The sequence below is a fragment of the Euleptes europaea genome, chromosome 5, assembly GCF_029931775.1.
Source record: "Euleptes europaea isolate rEulEur1 chromosome 5, rEulEur1.hap1, whole genome shotgun sequence".
Classification (NCBI taxonomy): Eukaryota; Metazoa; Chordata; class Lepidosauria; order Squamata; family Sphaerodactylidae; genus Euleptes; species Euleptes europaea.
The window spans coordinates 6,415,540-6,441,659 of record NC_079316.1 but is presented as its reverse complement, the minus strand read 5'-3'; the positions used below and the strand labels follow the sequence as shown (position 1 = coordinate 6,441,659).

The window sequence follows — 26,120 nt, the reverse complement described above, 5'->3', positions numbered from 1 at the left end:
AGTAGACAATACTGACTTTGATGGACTGAGGGTCTGATTCAGTAGAAGGCAGCTTCGTGTGTTCAAGTGGGGAAGGGCCTTCTCAGTCATGGCGATGAAACTATGGGACTCAGTTCCCAGGGAGATTTGTCTGTCTTTCTCTATTGTTGTCTCCTGCCAACGTTCCCTCTCTAACTGCAATTAACCCTCCTCCTTGTTAGTGCATCTCTGCATTTATGTTTTTTATATAACTGTTTCAAATATATTACATATATTAGTCAGTATTTTAAACGCTGCACTGGTGTTTCGATTGTTTGCTGCCTCAGGGTCTCTAAGTTGGGTGGAAAGGTGGCATACAACTGTTTTAAATAAATCAGTGAACCAACACAACTGTGCAAATCACACGCACCTGTGGGAAACCCTGTGATGTCATTAGTGCCAAGCAACACAACCCATACTTTGTCCACCCCCCGGGCCACTTCTGTGCACCTTTAATTTTTAAAAGTCGCATTTTGGTGCAAGGCCAGTGTTCGGGTACTCGGCCAGTCTTATTTCTCAGATCATTCACCCTGGGAGGACTTTGCAGTTTCAAGATGACTTGTCAAAATATGCACTAATGGCAGCCCACTTTAAACAGGGTGCCCTCTGCCTGTGCAAACTCCCCCCCAGCGAGTACTTTTTCTCAGCCAATGTTAGATTTAAATCAGCCTCGCATAAGAAAGTGGCCAGACAGGGTCACCTCTCCCTCTCTACCCCACTGCACCCTCGTTTCAGGAACCCATGACATACCAGAGATGCAAACTTTATAGAAGACTCAGGCAAAGCCAGTTAATGATATTTTTTAACTTTGTTTTTTACTTAAAATGCAAACATGCTTAAAACAATAACACTCTTACAGTATTTTCTTTTATTTAACAGTCTTTGATAACTGAGACCTCGGGGACTGGGCAAGTGGCTGCGTCAGCTGGCTCATGGGCCGAATAAGAGCCCTCAAGGGGCCAGCTCCAGCTCCCGGGCCTTATGTTTGACACCCATGCCTTAACTGCTGTACCACACTGGTTGAGAAATTCCTGGAGATTCGGAAGTGGAGATTGGGGAGAGGAAAGCCAGCATGGTGTAGTGGTTAAGAGCGGTTGTTTGGGGGTGGGGGGGTGGACTAATGAGCGGCGGACTCTTATCTGGAAAACCGGGTTTGCCTATTATATTAGGTGCTGTGGAGCACAGGCAGGACAATGCTGCTGCAGTCATCTTGTTTGTGGGCTTTCTAGAGGCACCTGGTTGGCCACTGTGTGAACAGACTGCTGGACTCGATGGGCCTTGGTCTGATCCAACATGGTACACATGGCCTGGCCCGACCACGTGACATCTATGTCATATCCGGTCCTCATAACAAATGAGTTTGACACCCCTTAGTTAAGGTGTCAGACTAGGATCTGGGAGACCCAGGTTTGAAGCCCCACTCTCCCATGGAAGCTTGCTGGGGAACCTTGGGCCAGTCACACACTCTCAGCCTAGCCTACCTCACAGGGTTGTTGAGACAATAAAACAGGGGAGAGAAGAAAAAGGTAAGCCGCTTTGGGTCCCCACTGGGGAGAAAGGTGGGATATAAATAGAGTAAATAAATAAATAAAACCTGGAGGTGGCAACCCTAGCAGTGACAAAGGGAGGGTTCCCCTCGCCTTTCCCTGCTGGCACTTTTTCTGTTCTTCTGCAATATTCCAGATACTGATACCCATCAGCTGGTGGCAGTTCTGAGGAGGAGAAGGATTCCGCTCCTCCTCTCAAAACTGCAGCCTCTCCAGCGATGTCTTTGGCTTAAAAATAAAAGTTGGGGGAATGCTATACACATCTATGCATAAGCAATTGGTTTGGCCCTCTGTCCCCCACCCCAGTACGTTTGGAACAATAAGCTGAAATTCCATGCAAATTTATCTGAGAGTAATAAGCCTCAGTGAAAAAAGCAAGACTTCCTTCCATGTAGACATGCACAGGGCCGCACTGTTAGCGGCATCCTTCACAGGGAGAAAACACTAAAGGCCATAAATATCTGCAAACTTTGCAATCACTTCCCCCCCTCCACCCCCAGTTATGGTGGTGGAAAAGTGCCATCAAGTCACAGCTGACCTATAGTGACCCCGTACAGTTTTCAAGGCAAGAGACGTTCAGAGGTGGTTTGCCAGTGCCTGCCTCTGCATAGCGACCCTGGGCTGCCTTGGTGGTCTCCCATCCAAGTACTAACCAGGGCTGACCCTGCTTAGCTTCAGAGATCTGATGAAATTAGGCTAGCCTGGGCCATCCAAGTCAGGGGCTCTGCCCCCCCCTCCAAATTATACGTAATTCCAAACAAGTTTTTGTTTTGTTTGTCTGCTTTAAGAACAACAAGGGAACTGTCCTGTCTAATGTGGATGGTTTTATTTCTGCATATTTGAGTTACATTTCTTTGAGTGAGATTCATGGTACACAGAAAAACCATTTAGATGCCGGGCTTGTTTGCCCAAACTCACATTGGGTAGGCAGCTTTGTGATAACCGGGTGTCACGGGCCTTTGGAGAGGTTCATCGATACTCTGGTGAACACCAGGAAATGGCTTCTTCTTTGCTTTCGGTGTATTGGTCATTATCTAAGAGACAAACAGAGGGAGATTAGCTATTTCACACTAGCACTTCTCCAGCATGGAACATCTAGCACTTCTCCAGAAAGCCAGAATGGTGTAATGGTTAAGAGCGGTGGTTTGGAGCAGTGGACTCTGATCTGGAGAACTGGGTTTGATTCCCCAAGCCAAAACATGAGTGGCAGGCCCTAATCTGGTGAACTAGATTTGTTTCCCCACTCCTCCACATGAAGCCAGTTGGGTGACCTTGAGCTAGTCATACTCTCTCCACCCCACCTACCTCACAGGGTGCCTGTTGTGGGGAGGGGAAGGTGATTGTAAGCCGGTTTGATGGATTGACAAGTGGATTGACCCTTCTTCTTCCTCCTTCTGGGACGCTGCAGGTATCCAATAAGAACATGAGAAGAGTCCTGCTGGATCAGTCTGAAAACTCATCAGGTCCAGCATTCTGTTCGCACAATGGCTGACTAGCCGCCTCTGGAAAGCCCACGAGCTGGATGACTGCAACAGCATCTTCCAGCCCATGCGCCCAGGCAACTGATACAAAGAGGCATGCTGCCTACAGGTACTGGAGGGACTAGATGCCCATCATGATCAGGAGCCAATGACAGCCCCGTCCTCAATTAATTTGTCCGCTCCCCTTTTAAAGCCTTCCAAGTGGAAGGCCTTCCAAGTGGGCGGCCATCACCACTTCATATCCAGCAAGTTGGACGCGAGAACAGAAGACAACAGAAGATGCTTCCACGCTTTAGAGCAAAGTCTCCCTCGCCATAGGAAGAACCCATGTCTTGCATGCAGAGGGTCCTAGGTTCTGTCGCTGGCTTCTCCTGTCGATGACGATGAAGACGAAGAGGAGGAGGAGCTGATTTTTATACCCCTATTTTCTCTACCTTTAAGGAGAATTAAACCGGCTTACAATCTCCTTCCCTTCCCCCTACCCACAACAGACACCTGGTAAGGTAGGTGGGGCTGAGAGAGTTCTGAGAGAACTGTGACTAGCCCAAGGTCACCCAGCTGGCTTTGTGTGGAGTGGGGTATCGAACCCAGTTCTCCAGATTAGAGTCCACCGCTCTTAACCACTACACCACGCTGCCTCTTACAAGGCTGGCAAAGATCTTTGCTTAAGACTACGTACAGCCTCCCAAGTCAGCACAGAGGGTTAGGGTTAATGTTGCTTAGTGAGGACTCCATTCCCCATCCAACACAGGAGCTTGTTACATAGCAGCCAGTGTTGGCCTCTGAAGAAGACCTCTTGGGTCGAAACAGGGTGTTAACCGGACCCCTGTAGCAAGTCTACATTTTGGCGGCACCCCATTATATGGGTAACTAACAGGGCCATAAAGGCTATTCAACCTGAGGAGAACTGCGCTTGAAGGTTTGCTGGAACTTTTACACAGCGGCAGCACAACATTTGGAGGAATATGATTACGTTACCTCGCTGCTAGATCTTTCTTGGAAATTTTAAGAGTCATACACTCTATATGAACAATACTTTGCGTTATCTCTCCAGAAACGTCAGCACATTTGTTTTTGTTATAGCACTATTTATTAATGATTGCTGGTTGAATAATCAGATTTGGTGTTTTATGTGTTTAACGGTGTTTAGTAAATATAATATTTGAATTTGTTATATTGGTAGTGTTTGGCATTATTGCTGGTATTCTTTAGCAAGTCAAGCACAGGACAGGGAGAACTGGGCAAGCTGGTCTGAATGTCATTAAGTTATGTCATTAAGAATGTCATTAAGTGAAAAGAGCGTTGATGACTTTACGGCTAATAGTCAGGATGGCTGAAGGGGTCCTCCGTGTCCAGAGTCAGAAGGTTTGGGGACATCAATTGCCGTTGGCGAAAGATTAGGGATGGAGAGCCCTGGCTTGCCAGCTTCTCCCCAGAGGCATCTGTCAGAAAGATAAAATGCTGCCCCAGAGAGGAGCTTTGGCCTGATCCTGCAGGGCTCGTCTTCTGTTCTCGTGTCCAACCAGCCTGGCTTGCTTCCCTGGCCCTTTATCCTTCCTAGAGAGCTGCAACCAGAACTTCTGGTTTGGTCACTGAAGAGTTCCTGGGAAAACATTCTGCACAGACTGCTGGGTTTGCCTGGAGCTCCCGTAACGGCTCCAGGGCCACATCCCACCAGGACAGCCTGGGCCATCGGAAGGCATTGAGGAAATACAAATAATCTGCGCTGTTGAGCTCCCCCAAGGCAAAGTGGCACTTACTCCCAAGTATTCTGTAGTCAAGAGTTTCTCTCCAGTCAGCTCTCCCTCCTGAGGCTGCAAAACTTCGTCCTTGTCCAGGTCGGCTTCCATGCTGTTATGGTCCTCCTGCCATGAAAAGGAAGCAACAGGTCAGCTCGTCCAAAATGGGCAACCGCGACGGTCATGGGATTGGAGGGCCTTCCCCAGGAGGCTGGCTAAAGCACCTGGTGGCATTTTTTGGTTTAGAAAAGAAAGTGTCTGATAGGCAGGGGCCGTGGCTTAGTGGTAGAGCATCTGCTTGACAGGTTCAATCCCCGGCATCTCCAGTTAAAGGGACTAGGCAAGTAGGTGATGTGGAAGACCTCTGCCTGAGTCCCTGGAGAGTCGCTGTCGGTCTGAGTGGACAATACTGACTTTGATGGACCAAGGGTCTGATTCAGTATAAAGCAGCTTCATGTGTTCATGGGATCTACAAAATTACACATGGAGTAGATCAGGGCTCCCTAACATATTGGAGCCTGCGGGCACCTTTGGAATTCTGACACGGGGTGATTGCAACCACACAATAGCTGCCACAGGAGATGGAGGCAACCACAAAATGTCAAATCTTCTCCCTGTGTAGTTACAGTGGACTGCGTGGTTATTTCCCACACTAGTGACACAGAAGCTGATGACCCAGGTGTCGCTGGCACAGCAAGTAACCACGTAATCCGTGGAAGGCACAGAGGTTACCAGGAGCGACTGCAGAGTCACGGTAATGGCAAAGGGCGACCTTATCCCTCAAACAGGACGGCTGGCAAGGGGAACACGCCACATCAGTGGCCAAAGCGACTAAGGACCTCTTGAGTCTCATGCTCTGGGATTTTACAGACACTTTCTGAAACCACTGCCCAATCCCAGTAAATGTTTCATGCGGTTCGAGGGCGGAAAGGAAGTACGAAACTCACCCTCAAAGGCAAATAATGCAACATCATCTCCAGAATGACAAGAGTTGGGACAAAGGAGCTCTGGGTACTGACATCACTTAATTGGGTCTTAATCTAACATTTAAATAAGCAGAAGCATTGAGGTGTGTCCTTCAAATGGCGAAGGGCCAAGGCCTACACTGGCTTGAAAGAGGGTTGTTTGCAAAGAGCAGTATTGAGGGAACTGGAAAGGCAGATGCCAGCCAGAGAAATTCTAATTGAGTCTAATTCAAGGGCGTCGTTGGTCTAACAAAATGTTCTTTTGCAAACAAACAGCATTAGCCAAAGAAATGGCCAACAGAGCTTGCAGCATACTTAGACATGTTGCATACTGTGCAGATGTGTAACACATGTGGCATTCATTCTTAGATCCCTCAAATGTTGAAGAGGACCCTTGGGGGAAAAATTTGTGATTGTTTTGTTATTTATGTGGTTCCACCAGTGTCCGAGGCACTTTACCACAAGCAAAAATGAGATGGCCCTGCCCCCAAGAAAATATAAATTTTGACAGTGGCTTGGGTGTGGCGGCGAAGAGAAGGAAAAAAGATGAATATGGGATAAGAACATATAAGAACACAAGAAAGGCCATGCTGGATCAGACCAAGGCCCATCAAGTCCAGCAGTCTGTTTACACAGTGGCCAACCAGGTGCCTCTAGGAAGCCCCCAAACAAGACGACTGCAGCAGCACCATCCTGCCTGTGTTCCCTGGCACCTAAGATAATAGGCATGCTCCTCTGATCCTGGAGAGAATAGGTATGCATCGTGACTAGTGTCCATTTTTACTAGCAGCCATGGATAGCCCTCTCCTCCACGAACATTTCCACTCCCCTCTTAAAACCTTTCAAGTTGGTAGCCATCACCACATCCTGGGGAAGGGAGTTCCACAATTTAACTATACATTGTGTGAAGAAATACTTCCTTTTATCTGTTTTGAATCTTTTCCCCTCCAGCTTCAGCAGATGACGATGCGTTCTGGTATTGTGAGAGAGGGAGAAAAGCTTCTCCCCGTCCACTCTCTCCATACCATGAATAATTTTATCATGTCTCCCCTTAACTGCCTTCTTTCCAAGCTAAACAGCCCTAAGCGTTTTAACCGGATGGAAGACTGACAGAATTCTAGGGCATAGACATGGTACCCTTCAGCAGCCGAAAGAACGCTGTTAAGACTGACTGACTGATAGTCAGGATCCTTATAAACCAAGCCTGCTTCTTTAGAATTAAGACGGTTTAATTCAGAAGATCCTCCAAACCACAGTTTAAAAGAACATGAGCAAGCTGCAAGCTCACACACTGTCTCCTCCCCGTCTAAGCACGACCCAGGATTTGCTGTCACATCTGAATCCAGGAACAAGGGGCCGTGCTTATCCTCAGAATCAGAACCCCACTTCAAACCATTTTCGTGCATTCCAGTTGGGAGGGCGTTAGCCACAGTTTGCCAACTCAGACATTGTGGTAAACTACATTTGGTAGTTAACAGAATACTGAAAGGGGTGCTATAACAGATGAGAGTCTGCTTCCAAGATCAGATGAGATCAGGCCAGACTGTGCCATCCAAATCAGGGTAGAAGAAGAGTTGGCTTTTATATGCTGACTTTCTCCACCACTTAAGGAAGAATCAAACCAGCTTACAATCACCTTCCTTTCCCCGCCACAACAGACACTCTGTGAGGTGGGTGGGGCTGAGAGAGCTGTGACTAGCCCAAGGTCACTCAGCTGGCTTCGTGTGGAGGAGTGAGGAAACTAATCCAGTTCACCAGATTAGCCTCCGCCGCTCATTGGGAGGCGTGGGGAATGAAACCTGGTTCTCCAGATCAGAGACCACCGCTCCAAACCACCGCTTAACCACTAAACCACGCTGGAAGGGGAAACATCTTTGATTTTCTACTTTAGGTACCAAAAAAACCCCCCTCCCAGGTTAGAGTAAACAACAACCAAAAGACCGCCAAACTTTTTGCCCTGCAGGGATCGGGAGGGAGGAGAGAGATGGTCCACATCTCAGACCAAATCCACACAGGCCACTTAAAGTGCTTTTCGGCCATTCCCTGTGTATTGGATTTCTGATGTGTGAAAAAGACAAAGATTGCATAAAACGCTGTGTCAGGTTCCCGAGCTGACTGACGACCCTGCAGGAAATTGGATCCTGTGTCACGATTCAAGCTTCCTTGGCTTCAGCATGAATGTGCGATTTCGGAAGACGGAAGGGGCGCCAGGCAGAAAGTTCATACCTTCCCTGATGAGTGCCCCAAGTCACACTTTGGAAGCCAGGGGCAGGAGTGCCTTGTTTCAGGCTCCTCCCTACATCCTTGAGCGCTTCCTCCAGCAGGGGAGACTTTGTTATAACGGTGTCATTTCGATTGCGCAATTCCACCGCATTACGGCAAATAATTCCTTCCTGCATTCCATGAGCACAGGCTGTCAGATGAGTCAACAAATGGTTATTTGCTTTTTAAAAAAACCAATATCCTGTTAAGAACATACTAATCCTGGTGCCATTTAGAAACAGATGTTATGCAAATCTCATTTTCTAATAGCGGGATTACTTACACCCGTGCCACTGGAGGGATCGGGCTCTCATGGAAAACCTTACTGCCGTTCTTATTTTCAAATTTGGTTTTCGCCTGCTCCAACTGGCTAGGGGAGCCATGTGGTTAAGAGGGCGGGGGCACTACACTCAGAACCACCTTTTGTGGCCCCCTTTTCTAGAACTTCATGACCCCCTTTCAGTCCTGAGCCGTAGGTTGGGAAACACTGGTCTAGATCAGTGGGGAGGGGCTGTGGTTCAGTGGTAGAGCATCAGGTCCCAGGTTCAATCTCCGGCATCTCCAGTTAGGGACCAGGCAAGTAGGTGATGTGAAAGACCTCAGCCTGAGACCCTGGAGAGCCGCTGCTGGTCTGAGCAGACAATACTCTGATTCATTATAAGGCAGCTTCACGTGTTCATCACTCCAAGGGTTCCTCTAGCCCAGCACTGGCCAGCCAGATACCTCCAGAAGCGGGAGAGGAAGGCAGGAATGTGACAGTCATTTCCTGTTGCTGATCCTTAGCATCCAGTATTCAGAGGTATACTGCCACTAAACATGGACCACCCCATATCATACACCCCCATATTCAGGGGACTGTGCCCTCTGCGGGGGTGCATGCTGGGTCCTGGTCCAAACTCTGGTTCTTGTGCCAGCTGCTCCCAAGTGGGGTGCCCCCAGGACAAATGCACACACAGACACTGAGGCTCAGCTGCACCCCAAAACAATCTTCAGATGAGAGCAAACTACACATCCCCACACTGTGGGGGTATGTGGTGGTCCAAACTTTCTTTTGGGGTGCAGGGCTGTTAAATTGTCCTCAATATCGTTCAGGAACTAGGAAATGAGAATAAGGAACTGGGAACCAACTTCAGCCTCCTCACTCAGGAAGTAAGTGCATGTCTCTGTGTGTGTAAAGTGCAGTCAAGTCGCAGCCGACGTATGGCGACCCCTTTTGGGGTTTTCATGGTCTACACACACACAAATATATCAAATAACAAGATATCACCTCTCCCCCACCCGTGCCCAAAAGAACAATGGCCTGGAGTTGTTGAACAAATCAACAAAAGTACATTCCTTGCATAGCAAAGATCAGACACGCCTGTTTCCATCAACAAGGCAAGTGAGCAACGTGCTGGTTTTGGACTGGACCCTCTCTCTCTGTCTCTCTCTCTCTTTCTCTCTCTCGGCATCCAACCTGCCTCAGCAATTGCTGTGCAGGTAGAACAGGACCATGACGCAAGAAAGACGTGGAAGCAAGGGGCATTCAGACGCAAACAGAGTCCTATCAGGGAGCTTTGACTCTTGAAAAAGTTTATATCCTGGAAATCTCGTCCGTCTTGACGGTGCTACCGGGCTCAAAACAGGATCCGAGCACCTGATTCAATGGGTGAGATTAATTCAGTGGGTGAGACTGAACAGACTTGAAAAGGCTCAAAGGAGTTTGCACACAACTTGTCAGTGGTGGACAAAGCATTTCCCCTCTCAGGAAATGCTCTTTGCCCTTGTCCTGATAGGAAGGAAACCTGTCCTGCGCTGTTAAAAGATGTACCTGGGAAACCGACCCTCATAGCCTTGTCACGTGCAAAACAGCAAAGAGAGATTTGGGGTCAGCAGTGTGCGTGCCACTGGGGAAGCAGGGTCGGGAAATGGTGGGAAACCTGCCGAGTGTCAGCCCCGCCCTCACTGTGCATTCCAGGCACCAGCAGCAGGGTTGCCAACCTCCAGCTGGGGCCTGGAGAGCTCATGGGATTACAACTGATCTCCAGATGTCCAAGATCGGTTCCCCTGGAGGTGGGTGGGCTCTAAGGCATTATACTCCTATGAGGTTTCTTCCATCCCCAAACTCTGCCTTCCCAATTGCTCCCCCTTCCAAGAGCTCCAGGAGTTTCCCCGACCCAGAGTTGGCAATCCTAACCAGAGAGCCAGCGTGGTGTAGTGGTTAAGAGTGGCTGGGCCACCACATAAGAGAAGCAGAGGCAGCCAGGAGAATGAGGCAAAGGGGCCGAGAGAAGCGGCGAATGCTGTCGCCGGAGAAGGAAGCGAGGTGGCTATGAGAAGTGGTGGCAGCGGGCTGGCTGCCACCACAGGAGAAGGAAACAGAGGCGCGGGGAGAAGCGGTGGCAGCATTTGTCACCGCGGGAGAAGGAGGTAGGCCGGCTGCCACCGCAGGAGAAGGAGGTGGAGGCGTCGAGAGAGATGTACACCTGGGGGCTGGAGAGTTGATCGTTTGTCCCTCTCAAGTGGTCAGTTTTTTGAACGCGGTTTACTAAAGTGTGAGACCTGAGAGGGACAAACCAACAACTCTCCACCTATGCATTGACGGCAAATAATGGGACGGAAAAAAAGGTAACTTGTGCGCCAGAGTCAATGACTTATCTCTCTCGTATCAACGAGATCCACTCCATGCAGCCACTGAGACAAGACCAAAGAAATGGCTTTCACATACATGCCATGTTTGAAGTACTCAGAGGCCTGAGGTTTATCTGGAGAGAGAACAGGCCCAGTGTGAGCAGGGGGGCTTGCTCTCTATAAAGCTGAGGATTTGCTTCCTTTCCATCCTGGGGATGAAAGATCCTCTGTGACAAGAGAGGAGAGGTGGAAATCTTGCTCTTACACTGCTCCAATTAATTTCAGTGGGGCCTACACAGAAGACCTTCCAGGTGGATCCTGCCCAAAGTTACCTGGCCACTGCCAGGCACATTCCCAGAGTAGATGTTCAGCGTTGCTATAAACAGCCCACAGAGCACCTATTTTTTTGAGTTACAGAGTGGAAAATGGAGGCCAGGTCTGACAAACAGGCTTTTCAAGCCCTTGACATGGGCTTTATTTACCCCCACCCCACCCCAGTAGTTTGCCAGGAAATCTCCCACCAGTGCAGATGTGTTGAAACATATATACCAGCGAAAACACCAGTGGAGGAATACAAGAATGACCAGCTTTTCACCAGAGCAGACCCCCTTAGTAGGCCAAAAAATCTGGATGCATCAAAAGAAGAAGTCACAAAGGCTAGCTTAGGACCCAGCTAAAATTCACCCACGTTTTTGTGTAATGCATGGGGAAAAAACACCACTTTCTGGCAAATACTCAGCACACCTGCAAAAGTATTTGCAAATCCAACTGAATTACTTGCAGCCACTCAAGGAGGGTTGCCAACCTCCAGGTGGTGGCTGGAGATCTCCCACTATTACAACTGATCTCCAGCTGATAAGAGATCAGTTCCCCTAGAGAAAATAGCTGCTTTGGCAATTGGATTCTATGGCACTGAAGTCCCTCCCCTCTCCAAACCCAACCCTCCTCAGGCACCACCCCAAAAACCTCCAGGTATTTTCCAACCCAGAGCTGGCAACCTTACACTCAAGGCTAGTTCACACATTACAAAATCTGCATGGCCCTCATGCATCCTGCCAACGGCCATGTTCTAGGGCAGGGTCCCCAACTCTTTTGAGACTGTGGGTACCTTTGTAATTCTGTTTGAGGGTGGAATGCGCTGCCTCGGAGGGTTGTGGAGTCCCCGTCTTTGGAGGTCTTTAAGCAGAGGCTAGATGGCCATCTGTTGGGAGTGCTTTGATTGTGGGATCCTGCATGGTGGGGGGAGGGTTGGGGTCACTGGGTGTGTGTGGGGGAGGTAATTGTTAATTTCCTGCATTGTGCAGGGGGTTGGACTAGATGACCCTGGTGGTCCCTTCCAACTCTATGATTCTATGATTTTATTCTATTATTCTGACACAGTGCGGTGGGCAGAGCCACAAAATGGCTGCTGAAGGAGGTGAAGCCAGCCACAAAAAGTTTACCTTCATGGACACAATGAAGACCCTTGTGCTGTTGCAGCAGTAGCCACACAACCGGATCTGCACATGAGGATCCGCAGGACCATTTAGATTCGAGTCCACTAGCACTTCAGAGACCAAGAAGATTTTGGGGGTATGCGCTTTCAAGAGTCAAAGCTCTCTTTGTCAGATAGGGAGGACTGGCTCTTGAAATCTTCCTGGTCTCTAAGGTGCTACTGGACTACAAGCAAAGAGCCAGTGTGGTGTAGTGGTTAAGAGCGGTGGTTTGGAGCGGTGGACTCTGATCTGGAGAACCAGGTTTGATTCCCCACTCCTCCACATGAGCGGCAGAGGCTAATCTGGTGAACTGGGTTGGTTTCCCCACTCCTACACAAGAAGCCAGCTGGGTGACCTTGGGCTAGTCACAGCTCTCTTAGAACTCTCTCAGCCCCACCTACCTCACAGAGTGTCTGCTGTGGGGAGGGGAGGGGAAGGTGATTGTAAGCCGGTTTGAGTCTCCCTTAACTGGTAGAGAAAGTTGGCATATAAAAACCAACTCATCATCTTCTTCTACTTCAAAGTGATGTCAGGCCACCTTGTTCACCGTATAGAAGAAGAAGGAGAGTTGGTTTTTATATGCCGACTTTCTCTACCAGTTAAGGGAGACTCAAACCGGCTTACAATCACCTTCCCCTCCCCTCCCCACAGCAGACACCCTGTGAGGTAAGTGGGGCTGAGAGAGCTGTGACTAGCCCAAGGCCACCCACCTGGCTTTGTGTGTAGGAGTGGGGAAACAAATCCAGTTCACCAGATTAGCCTCCGCCACTCATGTGGAGGAGTGGGGAATCGAACCCGGTTTTCCAGATCAGACTCCACCGCTCCAAACCACCGCTCTTAACCACTACAGCAGCTTGGGAGAGAGGAGAGGGCATGGAATGCAATGGAACGGTAGCCAGTCAGCAGCAAGTGGCGGAAACAATGGAACTTTACAGATTCTGAACATTTTGCACAAGTGTAAATGTTTTCAGAAAAAAATTACCTTGTAAAAATTGCTAGTTTCTGCCAAATATTCATCACAGCCCTGAACCAACTTTCCCTCAGCCTACCAAACATCACAAAGATTTTATGAGGGGGAAGTTACACAACCCCACTTGTGCCTTGGAGACAGGATGGCTAACTGTTGCAATGGATGCTTTTGGACGTCCAGAAAGCCTTCCACACTTACTTCATCATTATCTTCCTTCTCCTCATCATCAGACTCTGCACTATCGTCCAATGGCTCTTCTGAAAGGAAACCGGGGGAAAAGAGCAATTGAGACAAAGAGCCAAATTCTTGGCTTTCAGTTCATCAGAAACTTTAATATGCATCTCTTTTTTGAAACATCTTTCGAAGAAGAGTTGGTTTTTACATGCTGACTTTCTCTACCACAGGTGAGACTCAAACCAGCTTACAATCACCTTCCCTTCCCCTCCCCACAACAGACACCCTGGGAGGTAGGTGGGACTGAAAGAGCTGTGACTAGCCCACAGTCACCCTGTTGGCTTGATGTATAGGAGTGGGGAAACAAATCCAGTTCACCAGATTAGCCTCCGCCGCTCATGTGGAGGAGTGGGGAATCAAACCTGGTTCTCCAGATCAGACTCTGTCACTCCAAACCACTGTTTTTAACCACTACACCATGCTGGCATTATCACTCTCCTTAGCCACCATCCAGGGGGCAAGTTCTCATTGGAATGAACAGGAGTTTCAAAACAACTCATTTTCCTGGAGGGTGCACGGGAGAGCTTCCTATCGAAGTGTGCCCTATCTACGTATGAACCTGAAGAAACATCCTGAAACAAGCAGCAAGTAATTTGCTGCTTGATTGAAGCGTGAATACACAATGAACAACCTTTAACTGCAGATGCAATTAAATTTGTTTGCAGTTCTCTTTTGAATTGTACGGCTACTGAAGTGAATTTGCCAGTGAAGACAAGATGAGCACAGCTCACTGGGGCAGGGATCACAAACCTTTTTCAGCCCACGGGCACCTTTGGAATTCTGACTCAGTGTGGTGGGCGGAGCCACACAATGGCTGCCACTGCTTACCTTCAGTCACACCATGAAGTGCTGTGGTGGCAGCTGCTGGCAAAGCATCGTTTTTTAAAAATCTGCACAGACAGTCAAATTTCCATTGGCCAGTCAGAAGCGTTGCTGGGCAAAAGCACCACCTGGCATCGCTCACTTTCTAAAAACACTCAGTGGCGCCTGGAAAGGTGTCAGTGGGCACCCTGTTGGGGACCCCTGCACTGGGGAATTAAACCCACAGCAAAGTGGTTGAATGCCATTTTTTTCTTCACAGTTGTTGATGTTATACATATCCTGAAACGCTGGACACCATGTACAAGGTGTGAGCCATGAGCCAGGTTTTAAGGCACATGGACGAACTATTTTAACATAAAACCACAGAATAACAGGCATATATATATGCCTTGTACAAGGTGTGTGTGTATATCTTCTATATAAATAAAAATGTAAATGTTCGTTTGTTCAAAATCTTAAATCTCGGAAAGTTCTTCACCGATTGCTTTGAAATTTTGACACAACATTGCATTCGAATACGCGCGTGTTTTTATATATTTATATACCTACTATTATATAGATGTCACACCTGTGACAGGTAAAAACATGCTTTTTTGGACGTTAAAGCAACACACGCTATCTTCTTAGATGCACCAGGAGGAACTGGTAAAACGTTCCTAATTAGACTGATTCTGGCAGTAATTCAATCCCAAAATGACATAGCCTTAGCTCTTGCGTCGTCCGGAATAGCTGCGACATTGCTACCAGGTGGAAGAACTGCTGGGACTTCCGGGTTGGACGGCCCCCTCGCCGCAAGCGTGGAGCCGCGCTCTTGCTGCCTCGCTGCCGCGGGGCGATTAATCGGCCCCTTGAAGATCCGGCAAGCGGCACCCCTCGGTGTAAGAGGGGATGCAGACTTGGGTGCCGGTGGCGGACCTGTCATCCGAGCGATAGCCGCCACGAAATCGGCGGCGGTCGCTCTGACGGGATTCTGCTTAATGGCCGGCACCATCTTAAAGGAGCAGCAAGAAGCAAGCGAGGTGGGATCTGATTTTTTCCAAAACTTGGAATAAAGAATTTTTTTTTACACTTAAAATATTAACTTGGGGTGTGTGGCAGTATTGTTTGCTAAAGACTTCACTTAGAACCATCTATAGTTCTGTTACGCTCTGTTTTGAGACTTCTGGCTTTTTGCCAGCTGTGTGACGCACTTCAAAAAGTTTCTCACTAAAGTAAGAACTTGGAAATAAAAGCAAAGAGTTGGAGAACAATCAAGTGACATGGAATAACATCATTTAAGATGTCATAGTGATTGCATTCTCTGATTGGGATTCTTTCATCTGAAATAATTTCTGTGTAATGAACTAAAAAAAAGTCTTTGCCCCCCCACTCTCCTTTTTGTTTTTGGATTACAATTGCCAGCTGTTTTGTCTTCAGTTTTCACAGCTTACCAATGGGAGAAAAAGAGAAATATACCAAAGACATTCTTAAGGATACAAAGTTGGTGGTACAGCTTCCTCAGAGAAGGTCCTCAATAACTCAAATTCCAACTAAACAGACAACTTCTCCAGTTACATCAACATCTGTCATTGCCAAGATGCCTCCAAAAGTAAAGCCTGAAGTAACACTGACTTCTGTTTTTGAACTTTTAACTAAGACTCATCAAGATGTTACAGAAATGAAGCAGGAGCTATCCCAGAATACAGCAACTACATCTCAAAATTCTGCTGCAATAGCTACTTTGCAAGACACAATTTCATCCCTGACCATTAGGCAAGATAGAGTTGAAACCAAGCTTAAGAAAAATACACAGGAAATTAAAGAAACTAAGAAGAAGGTGGATACCCTTGAGATGGCAATAGCATCCTCATCTGACAGAGATGAGAGACAACAAGATCAGATGGCGATGATTGAGCTTAAGATAAAAGAATCTTCGTTACGTATACGTGATTTGAAAGAAAAAGTGGAAAACCGGGATTTACGTGGATACTTGACAGTTCTTTTGGCAGATTGTCTACAGGAAACTGAAGAAGTAATTGCAGGGATGATTGTGACAGCTTACAGAATGAATTCTGCATATGCAACCAGAAATAAAGTACCTAGGGATTGCCTGCTTCAACTATTTTCGAGGAGTCACCGGGATTTGATACTTAATACACACTACAAGACACCACTAAAAGTTGAAGATGAGCCTTTGAGATTGATGAAAGAAATACCGGCAAGATTGTTGAGGAAAAGGAAAGATTTTATGGAGATTGTTCAATGTTTAAGACTTAGTGGAATCCAATTCAGATGGGAATATCCACAAGGTATCTCCTTCACTTTCAGGGCAAAAAGGTTTAAGTATACAGAAGTGGATAAGGCTGAGCAGTTCTTAAGAAGATATGAGGCAGAATTGGTTAAACCTATTAAATCAACCAGGCAAGTTCCAACTAGAGAATCTACGGAAGAAGAAAGGCATCTGAAGCAGCTGGAGGTGGAGATCCGCCAATAGATTCTTCAGAGGACTCTTCAATTGATGAAGCTGAAGACTAAATAATGGGGGGAAGGGGGGCAATAAGTAATATGGTTGTTAATATTGAATGTGGAAGATTATGGGATCTAACTGACTTTTGATATGTTACAGGTTTTATCTTGGAACATCAATGGATTGAATTCTCCTAATAAAAGGAGGAAAATATTTCACCAGCTACACAAAAGTAATGCTAATATTATTTGTTTACAGGAAACTCATATACTCCCAAAGGATATATTTAGATTGGAACATTTAAGGTTGGGTACACTCTTCACGGCGTGTAATAATGCTAGAAAGACTAATGGAATAGCTATGTACATACCTATCTCTTTGGAACCAAGAGTTGTTTATCAAGATACGGAGGGAAGAGTTTTGTTAGTTGAAATAACATCTGGATTTCAGAAGATAATGCTTGTGGGAATATATGCTCCTAATATAAATCAAAAAGTATTTTATGATAAATTAGCAATATTACTAGCTGAATATGCCATAGAAAAAATGATATGGATGGGGGATTTTAATGGTGTTAAAGTACCTAAGATAGATAGATCTGGGAAAAAGAAAAAAGTGTTTAATGAAGGAAAATTACCAGGGGTCTTTGATGCTCTTACTGATCAATGGAATATGTTTGATGCTTGGAGATTGGCACATGGAAATAAGAAAGGTTATACTTTCTTTTCACAAAGACATCTTACATATTCCAGAATAGACATGTTGTGGTTATCGAAAGGCCTAATAGAGAAATCAGAGGATTCAGAGATTTTACCTAGAGTTTTGTCAGATCACAATGCGGTTTCAGTTAAAATTCAATTGGGAGATAGAGGATATAAACCCTGGAGAATTAATGATTTCCTTTTAAAAAATACTAAAATAGTTGCTAAATTGAAGACAGAAATACAGAATTATTTTAAAGAAAATATAGATAAGGGTACTCGTGAAGATATAGTTTGGGATGCTGGCAAGGCAGTAATTAGAGGATTATTAATTCAACAAAATACAAGATGGTATAGGGAAAGGGAGAACAAGAGAAAACATATATTAGATGAAATAAAACAAGGGGAAAGATATTTAAGTAGGCTGCAAGATAAAGCAGCTAAACAGGAACAGCAGGTTAAGATTAGAAATTGGCAACAGAAATATGAATTTTTAATTGCAGAAGAAATTGAAAGAAAACTTATGTATAATAAACAAAGATTTTTTGAACATGCAAATAAGCCGGGAAAAATGTTAGCATGGCAACTTAAGCAGAAGGAGAAAAATACCAATAACTCAAATTAAAAGGAATGGTAAGATTACAAGAATAAAAGAGGAGATACTTGAAACATTTGTAGAATTTTATACAAACTTATACAGTAAAAAGGTATCTTCAGAGGTAGAAATGGATATGTATCTTACTAAAGGAGATTGGGGAAAAATAACACAAGAAGATAAAGATTTTTTGGATCTTCCAATAACTAAAGAGGAGCTGGAAGAGGCAATAAAGAAAAGTAAATTAAATAAATCTCCCGGTCCAGATGGATTTAATGCATTTTATTATAAAATATTTAAGGACCAGCTAATCCCTTATTTATTGGAAGTAATGAACCTAGGATTGATAGAAGGAATTATCCCTCAAACTTGGAAACAGGCAAATATAGCATTAATACCAAAGGCAAACTCTGATATATTGGAAGTTAAAAACTTTAGACCAATTTCATTGTTAAATACTGACTACAAACTATTTGTAACAATTTTAGCTACGAGATTAAAAAGAGTATTAAATCAAGTAATACATGAAGATCAAGCTGGTTTTTTACCAGGAAGGTTGATGAGTCAGAATGTGAGGGTGGTAATTGATCTCTTAGAATATGCAGAGCAAGATACAACACCAATAGCTTTGATATTTTTGGATGCTGAAAAAGCTTTTGATAATGTTAATTGGCAGTTTATGTTCAAGGTATTAGATTTTATGGATTTTGATGAGAATTTTAAAACAGCTATAAAAGGAATATATACACAACAATCTGCTAATGTGATTATAAATGGGTCATTATCACCCAATATTGAAATTCAAAGGGGAATGAGACAGGGGTGTCCTCTTTCCCCTTTATTGTTTATTTTAGTATTAGAATTATTATTGTATAATTTTAGAAAAAGTGATGATGTAGTTGGTGTACGAATAGGTAGAAATCACTATAAGCTTAAAGCATATGCAGATGATTTAGTATGTTTTTTGACTGATCCGATTGAACAAATTGAAAGATGGAATAAAATTTTGGAGGTTTATGGAAAGCTTTCAGGGTTTAAAGTTAATAAAACTAAAACTAAGATCTTAACTAAAAATATGACTCTTTCGCAACAACAAATATTAATAAAAAAGATGGGGTTTAATATTGAAAATAAAGTTAAATATTTAGGTATATGGATATCAAATAATAATCTTAATTTATTTCAAGATAATTATGTGAACCAATGGCAACAGATAAAAAAGGATCTGATAAGTTGGGGAAAATTGCCATTATCACTGTGGGGAAGAATCTCAGTAGTTAAAATGATGCTATTACCTAAAATGCTTTTTTTGTTTCAAAACCTCCCAATAGTTAAGGGTGTACAGATATTTGATGTTTGGAAAAAAGACATTATGAGATTTCTCTGGGGTAAAGAAAGACACAGGATTGCATATAATAACCTAATTGAACAAAAAGATACGGGAGGATTTGGATTACCAGATTTGAAAATATATTATCAAGCAGCATGCTTCACCTGGATTAAAAATTGGATTCTCTTAGAGAATCCGAAATTATTAGAATTAGAAGGATTTAAGTTGAGATTTGGGTGGCATGCTTACTTGTGGTATGAAAAGGAGAAAGTAAATAAAGAATTTAATTCTCATATTATTAGGAAAAACTTACTACAAATATGGAATAAATATAAAGAAGTTTTTGAAAGTAAAACACCCGGCTGGATTAACCCTATAGAAGCATTTATGAGAAGAGGTGCACACTTAAATTTGGATTGTAATAACTATAGAGAAATAACAGAATACAAAGATGGTATATGGGTATTGAAATCAAGAGAAGAAATCCTGATTAAAGACTGGTTTATGTATTATAAACTAAGAGATGTTTTTAACAAAGATAATAAATTGGGTTTTAATCAAACCAAATAAAAATTTGAGATTATACTATCCAAGGGAAATAAAGGACTGATAGGTAGGGTTTATAAATTACTTATAGAAATAAATTTAGAACAAGAAAGGATTAAGTTAGTGATGTTGAAATGGATGAGAGATTTAGGTTATAATATAAATTTGGAAATTTGGGAAAAGTTATGGAAAAAGGAATTTAAGTTCACAATTTCAAATGTAATAAGAGAGAATTTGTATAAAATGTTTTAAAGATGGCATATAACCCCAGTATTATTAAGTAAAATGAAGAAAGATGATGAAGCTTTATGTTGGAAATGTGGTACGGAAACAGGTACATTTATGCATGTTTGGTGGTTTTGTAAAAAAATAAGGAGGTTTTGGAGATTAGTTTTGAATGAAACTAATGATTTGATTAAATCAAAAATTAAGAAAGACCCCGCCTTTTGTTTATTGGGTATATCAAAAAGAGATCTGGATAAAGGTGATAGAGTCATATGTCAATATAGTTTTGCTGCAGCAAGAATTATAATTGCTAAAAAATGGAAGCAAACAAATAAACCTTCAATCAAAGAGCGGCGAGAAAAATTATGGATGTATATGCGGATGGCCAAAATTACAGCTTTTTTACATGATAAAGATATGGAGGAATTTAAATCTACGTGGGTAAAGGCCACCGCATATTGGGATAAAGTGGCAAAAACGGATTTTAAAAGTATAGTTAACGAATTATAGTATAATATGATTTTAAATATGATATAATAATAGATTTTTTTTTAGATATGTCATAACACTCCATCGGAAGTCCAATGGTGGAGGGCACTGTGGTGGGGGGGTGGGATTTGGATTCAGGGCACGATATGGCTTATAGAGTGATTTGAATATTCTATTAGCGGATAAATAGTGCACTGAACATGTAATTTTTGTTTTTCTTTTTATGTATATGTATTTTGTATTTTTTTTCTTTTTTCTTCTTTTTTTTGTGTTTATTATGAAAATAAAAAAATTTATTAAAAAAAAAGAAGAAGAAGAACTGCTCATTCCGCTTTGAGATTGCCATTGAACATGCAATTCATTGAAACTCCCACGTGCAACATTTCCAAAGCATCCGGCATGGAAAAAGTACTGCAAAAATGCAAATGTATTGTTTGGGATGAGTGCACAATGGCGCACAAGAAATCGCTCGAGGCTCTTGATCGATCATTGCAAGATTTGCGTGGAAACATCAGACCATTTGGGAACGCATTAATATTGCTTGCAGGAGATTTCAGGCAAACATTACCTGTAATTCCTCGATCGACACCAGAGGACGAAATAAATGCTTGCCTAAAATACTCTACTTTGTGGCGACACGTAAAGATGTTAAAATTAACTACAAATATGCATGTCCAGCTGCAAAACGATCGATCAGCTGAGATATTCTCACATCAATTTTTGGAAATTGGGAACGGAAAGGTACTGGTTGATCTGACCTCAGGACGAATTTCATTGCCTCATAACTTCTGCAATTTAGTGACGTCAAAAGAAGAATTGGTTGAAAAAGTATTTCCCAATATTCAAACCAATTATAACAATCATGATTGGCTGAGTGAAAGAGCTATTCTTGCGGCCAAGAACAAAGACGTCTATGAACTTAACAATATTATTCAGTCTCACATTCAAAGCGAGGCAGTCACATACAAGTCCGTCGACACTGTTGTGGAAGCACATGAAGTGGTTAATTATCCAACAGAATTTTTAAATTCACTCGATCTGCCAGGGATGCCACCGCACGTACTGCAATTGAAAATCGGCGTGCCAATTATCATGTTGCGAAATATCAACCAGCCAAAGCTTTGCAACGCCACGCGGCTTGCAGTAAAAAAATTCATGAGCAACGTCGTAGAAGCAACAATCTTGACAGGACCTTTCAAAGGTGAAGATGTCCTCATTCCTCGCATTCCTATGATTCCAACGGATATGCCATTTCAATTTAAGATGCAATTCCCAATTCAATTGGCGTTTGCAATCACCATCAACAAAGCTCAGGGCCAATCTTTAGAATTGTGCGGTTCAGATCTAGACACGGATTCCTTCTCACATGGACAATTATATGTTGCGTGTTCTAGAGTCAGCAAACCACACAATCTCTATATCTGCACAGACAATGGAACAACAAAAAATATTGTCTACCCACAAGCATTGTGAAATTAAACATATTAGAAACGTGCGCTTTCTCTTTTCTTTCTTTTCCATTTAACCAGACTGGGCCACAGCAACGCGTGGCCGGGTACCGCTAGTTTGTGTGTGTGTGTGTGTGTGTGTGTGTGTGTGTATATATATATATATTGTACAAGGTGTGTGTGTGTATATATGCGGGTGTGTGTATGCGTGTGTGTGTGTGTGTGTATATATATATATATATATATATATATATATATATATATATAGTACAAGGTGTATGTATGTATGTGCGTATGTGCGTGTGTGTGTATATGTATATATATATATATATATATACACACACACACACACACACACATACACACACACACACACACACACACACATACCCCTTGTACAACGTTTGTGTTTATGTCAGAATGTGTATTGTAAAATTTTCTTTCCTGACGTTTCGCCCACAGCTGTAGCAGGCATCTTCAGAGGAGTAACACTGAAGGACAGTGTCTCTCAGTGTCAAGTGTGTAGGAAGAGCAATATATAGTCAGAAGGGGGTTGGGTTTGAGCTGAGTCATTGCCCTGTAAAGTATTGAAGGTAATGTGCTAATAATTGTCCTGTAAGTATCAAGATAATGTTCTAATGAGGGTGTGGTATGTTAATGTGGAACCATTGTATCCTGAAGTGATCTGCTAACATGTGGAATCCAAAGCTAATCCGCATGGCTATTGTGGACTGTAGTCTTTGTTAGTCTGGAGGTTTTCAGGACAGGAAGCCAAGTCTTATTCATTCTTAAACTCTCTTCTTTTCTGTTAAAATTGTGCTGATGTTTATGAATTTCAATGGCTTCTCTGTGTAATCTTACAAAATAGTTGGTAGAATTGTCCAGTCTTTCAGTGTCTTGGAATAAGACCCTGTGTCCTGTTTTGGTCAGTCCATGTTCAGCCACTGCTGATTTCTCAGGTTGGCCAAGTCTGCAGTATCTTTCATGTTCTTTTATCCTTGTTTGTATGCTGCGTTTTGTGGTCCCAATGCAAACTTGTCCACAACTGCAAGGTATACAATATACTCCTGCAGAGGAGAGGGGGTCTCTTTTGTCTTTTGCTGATCGTAGCATCAGTTGTATTTTCTTGGTGGGTTTAAACACTGTTTGTAGGTTATGTTTTTTCAAATGTTTCTCCATCCTATCAGTGACTCCTTCAATAAATGGCAAGAATACCTTTCCTATGGGAGACTATTTTTCCTGAGTTTTCTGATTTTTGTTTGGTTTAATGGCTCTTCTGATTTCATTTCTGCAATAGCCGTTTGCTAGCAGTCCATGATTTAGATGATTAATACCTTTCCCATAGAGTAGAGGTACCCGTTGACACGGAAGCGTGGGGCTGCACGTTGTGGAGTAGCCCTGTCTGCCGAACCCGAATGACATCGACTGTCTCGACGTTGAGGGGACTTGCGACGCGGAGAGCGTGCAGAACGATGCCTGGTAGAGGTGGGTCTCTCTGCGGTTCTTGATGTCGACCGCCGGTGCAGTGAGGTGCGACACCGATGGGATGCCGCTGAGGAAGCATGACGCCGGGCAGGTGAATACCTTCGTCGCGACCACGACGTCGACAGCAGTCGCAATCATAGCCGTGATAGCGAGAATCTTGAAAAGTATGGTCACGTCGATGGCAGCCTCGGGAACGTTCCGAAGAACGGGACCTTGATCGACGTCGAGGCGACCTTTGTGCCGGAGACCGTGTATGACGTCAAGATGAAACATCTCGCCCGGGGGAGCGGCTTCGACGCGGCGAAGCATCCACACACAGGGAGGGTGAATGACGCCGATTGGGCGTAGGCTCGTGCCGGGATGAGTCGTCCCCAGCCAGGTACGAAGGGGTGCGCTGTGGCAGACGAAGACCACGCTAGACCACGAACTGAGTGGAACAGACACACAGCTAAGCACTGAAGGAGACCGGGAGACTGGTGCAGTCATATGAGTGATCTGCTCTGAAGTCAGCGCGACGTCGTGCTTAGGTGTCGAGCGTCAAGGCGAATGGGTCCGACGTCGAAGAGGTTCATCGTCTTGACGTGGAGATGAAGGAAGTTGTGTCGACTCCAAAGTGGATTGAGATACGACCGACTTCAACCGCTTGGAAGATGCTCCTTCAACCGTTCCCGTAGATTTTCTCTTGGCCTTCTTCGCATCCCCAGGAGGAAGGGAAGAGGCCTTTTCATGCGAAGACGTCGAAGGAAGAACGGGTGCGGAAAGTGGGGCGGAAGTGACCGAAGGGGGCTTAGCAGAGTCAGACGACCCGATCTGGGGCTGTAAGGACTGCTTCCAAAGTGCGGCATTAAGCGTGGTAGCCCTCTCTTCACGAGACCGCTTTGTCATTCGGGCACATTCCCGACAGGAAGAAGGGATATGGCCCTCACCAAGGCAAAGCACTTGGCACACTTTTTGAAGGGGCCCCCAACAGACTTAACTTTATCCTTCGACTTCTTCCCGTTAGACTTTTCAGTGGACGTAAAATCCTTCATTTTCTCCTCAGAATGTTATAGAAACCTCTGAGGAGAAACAGAGCTGAAGCTCAACAGGTCCTCTCTCCGCGGCAGCAGAAAGAGAACTGAGGGGAAGAGCGCCCCTCCCCCTTGGTCAGGTGACTGTTTGGGCGGGAAACTACAGCACTGACTGAGTGGGGGGAGGAGCGCTCTTCAGAGCTGAGGCTTCTAGAAGCTAGGAAAAAATTCTCCGTGATGGGCTTTGCGCTTGCGCAGATCCCATGTGGGACTGCACTGAAGACACGACGATAAACATGAAAGATACTGCAGACTTGGCCAACTTGAGAAATCAGCAGTGGCTGAACATGGACTGACCAAAACAGGACACAGGGTCTTATTCCAAGACACTGAAAGACTGGACAATTCTACCAACTATTTTGTAAGATTACACAGAAAAGCCATTGAAATTCATAAACATCAGCACAACTTTAACAGAAAAGAAGAGAGTTTAAGAATGAATAAGGCTTGGCTTCCTGTCCTGAAAACCTCCAGACTAACAAAGACTACAGTCCACAATAGCCATGCGGATTAGCTTTGGATTCCACATGTTAACAGATCACTTCAGGATACAATGGTTCCACATTAACATACCACACCCTCATTAGCACATTATCTTGATACTTACAGGACTATGATTAGCACATTACCTTCAAGACTTTACAGGACAATGACTCAGCTCAAACCCAACCCTCTTCTGACTATATATTGCTCTTCCTACACACTTGACACTGAGAGACACTGTCCTTCAGTGTTACTCCTCTGAAGATGCCTGCCACAGGTGTGGGTGAAACGCCAGGAAAGAAAATACCAAGACCACGGTCACACAACCCGGATAACCTACAAGAACCGATGAACTCTGATCGTGAAAGCCTTCAACAATATTATCAACTGTTATGTTTTGGTAATATTTGTAACTATGTTTGTGCTTTTTAGGAAGCCTGTATATTAAGCCCTGTGTTTTTAAATACAACTGTGGTCAAACTGCACCATACAAAACATTCAAGGGCAACACTACAAAATGTACAAAACTGGGTTCGCAGTGATGTGCCAAAACTCACAGCAAACTGCATTCTGGCCATGTGGTAAAACACCTACCTCATAACAGCGTGGGTCCTGCCTAAATGGGGCAGGGGTCCTGCCTCTGTGGGGGCAGGGGGACAATTTTCACCAACCCTTGCCTCCTGCAGGGGACCTCCAATCCCCTCCAAGCTACTCCTGGGGGTGGGGGGTCTTTGAAACCACTTTTACACCCATCTTTTCCTGGAAGCTGATTTTAAGTCACCTTTTTAATATGATATAAACATGCTCCAAAAAAATAAAAAGGGGGGTGCCGTGACGCCACTGATGACACTACCAATGATGTCACTGATGACAGCACTCTCCTCTGAAAACCCTGATTATTTCATCCGTGTGTGGACGAAAATAAACTGACTCCACTGCTGTGAAAATGCAAAATGAGGGCAGACGTGCGGAAGAACTGCGCCCAAACCAATTCCAAAGCTTGTGGATCAACAGCCAACAAAATTTAGGAGTGCGGACAAGCCCTCGGTGAAAATGCCTACCCTCGCACCTGTGGAAATTCAGCGGGATCTAACGGGATGGACAGAAGTGCTACGCCCCATGAATCAATCCATATTTCACCAAGCTTAAAGCTACAATTCTAATCACCTTTGCACCTAT

General features: G+C 44.4%; 1 protein-coding gene across 1 annotated transcript in view; it reads right to left on the bottom strand.

Moving 5' to 3' along the window:
• Nucleotides 1-2,479: 2,479 nt before the first annotated feature.
• Nucleotides 2,480-26,120, bottom strand: part of ARMC9 (armadillo repeat containing 9) — a 95,562-nt gene continuing 71,921 nt past the window's right edge. The window contains exons 19-21 of the mRNA XM_056850352.1: nt 13,266-13,324; nt 4,807-4,911; nt 2,480-2,599 (exon numbers count right to left, since the gene is read on the bottom strand). Coding sequence (XP_056706330.1) covers nt 2,480-2,599; nt 4,807-4,911; nt 13,266-13,324 — 284 coding nt within the window. The remainder of the gene's footprint in view (nt 2,600-4,806; nt 4,912-13,265; nt 13,325-26,120) is intronic.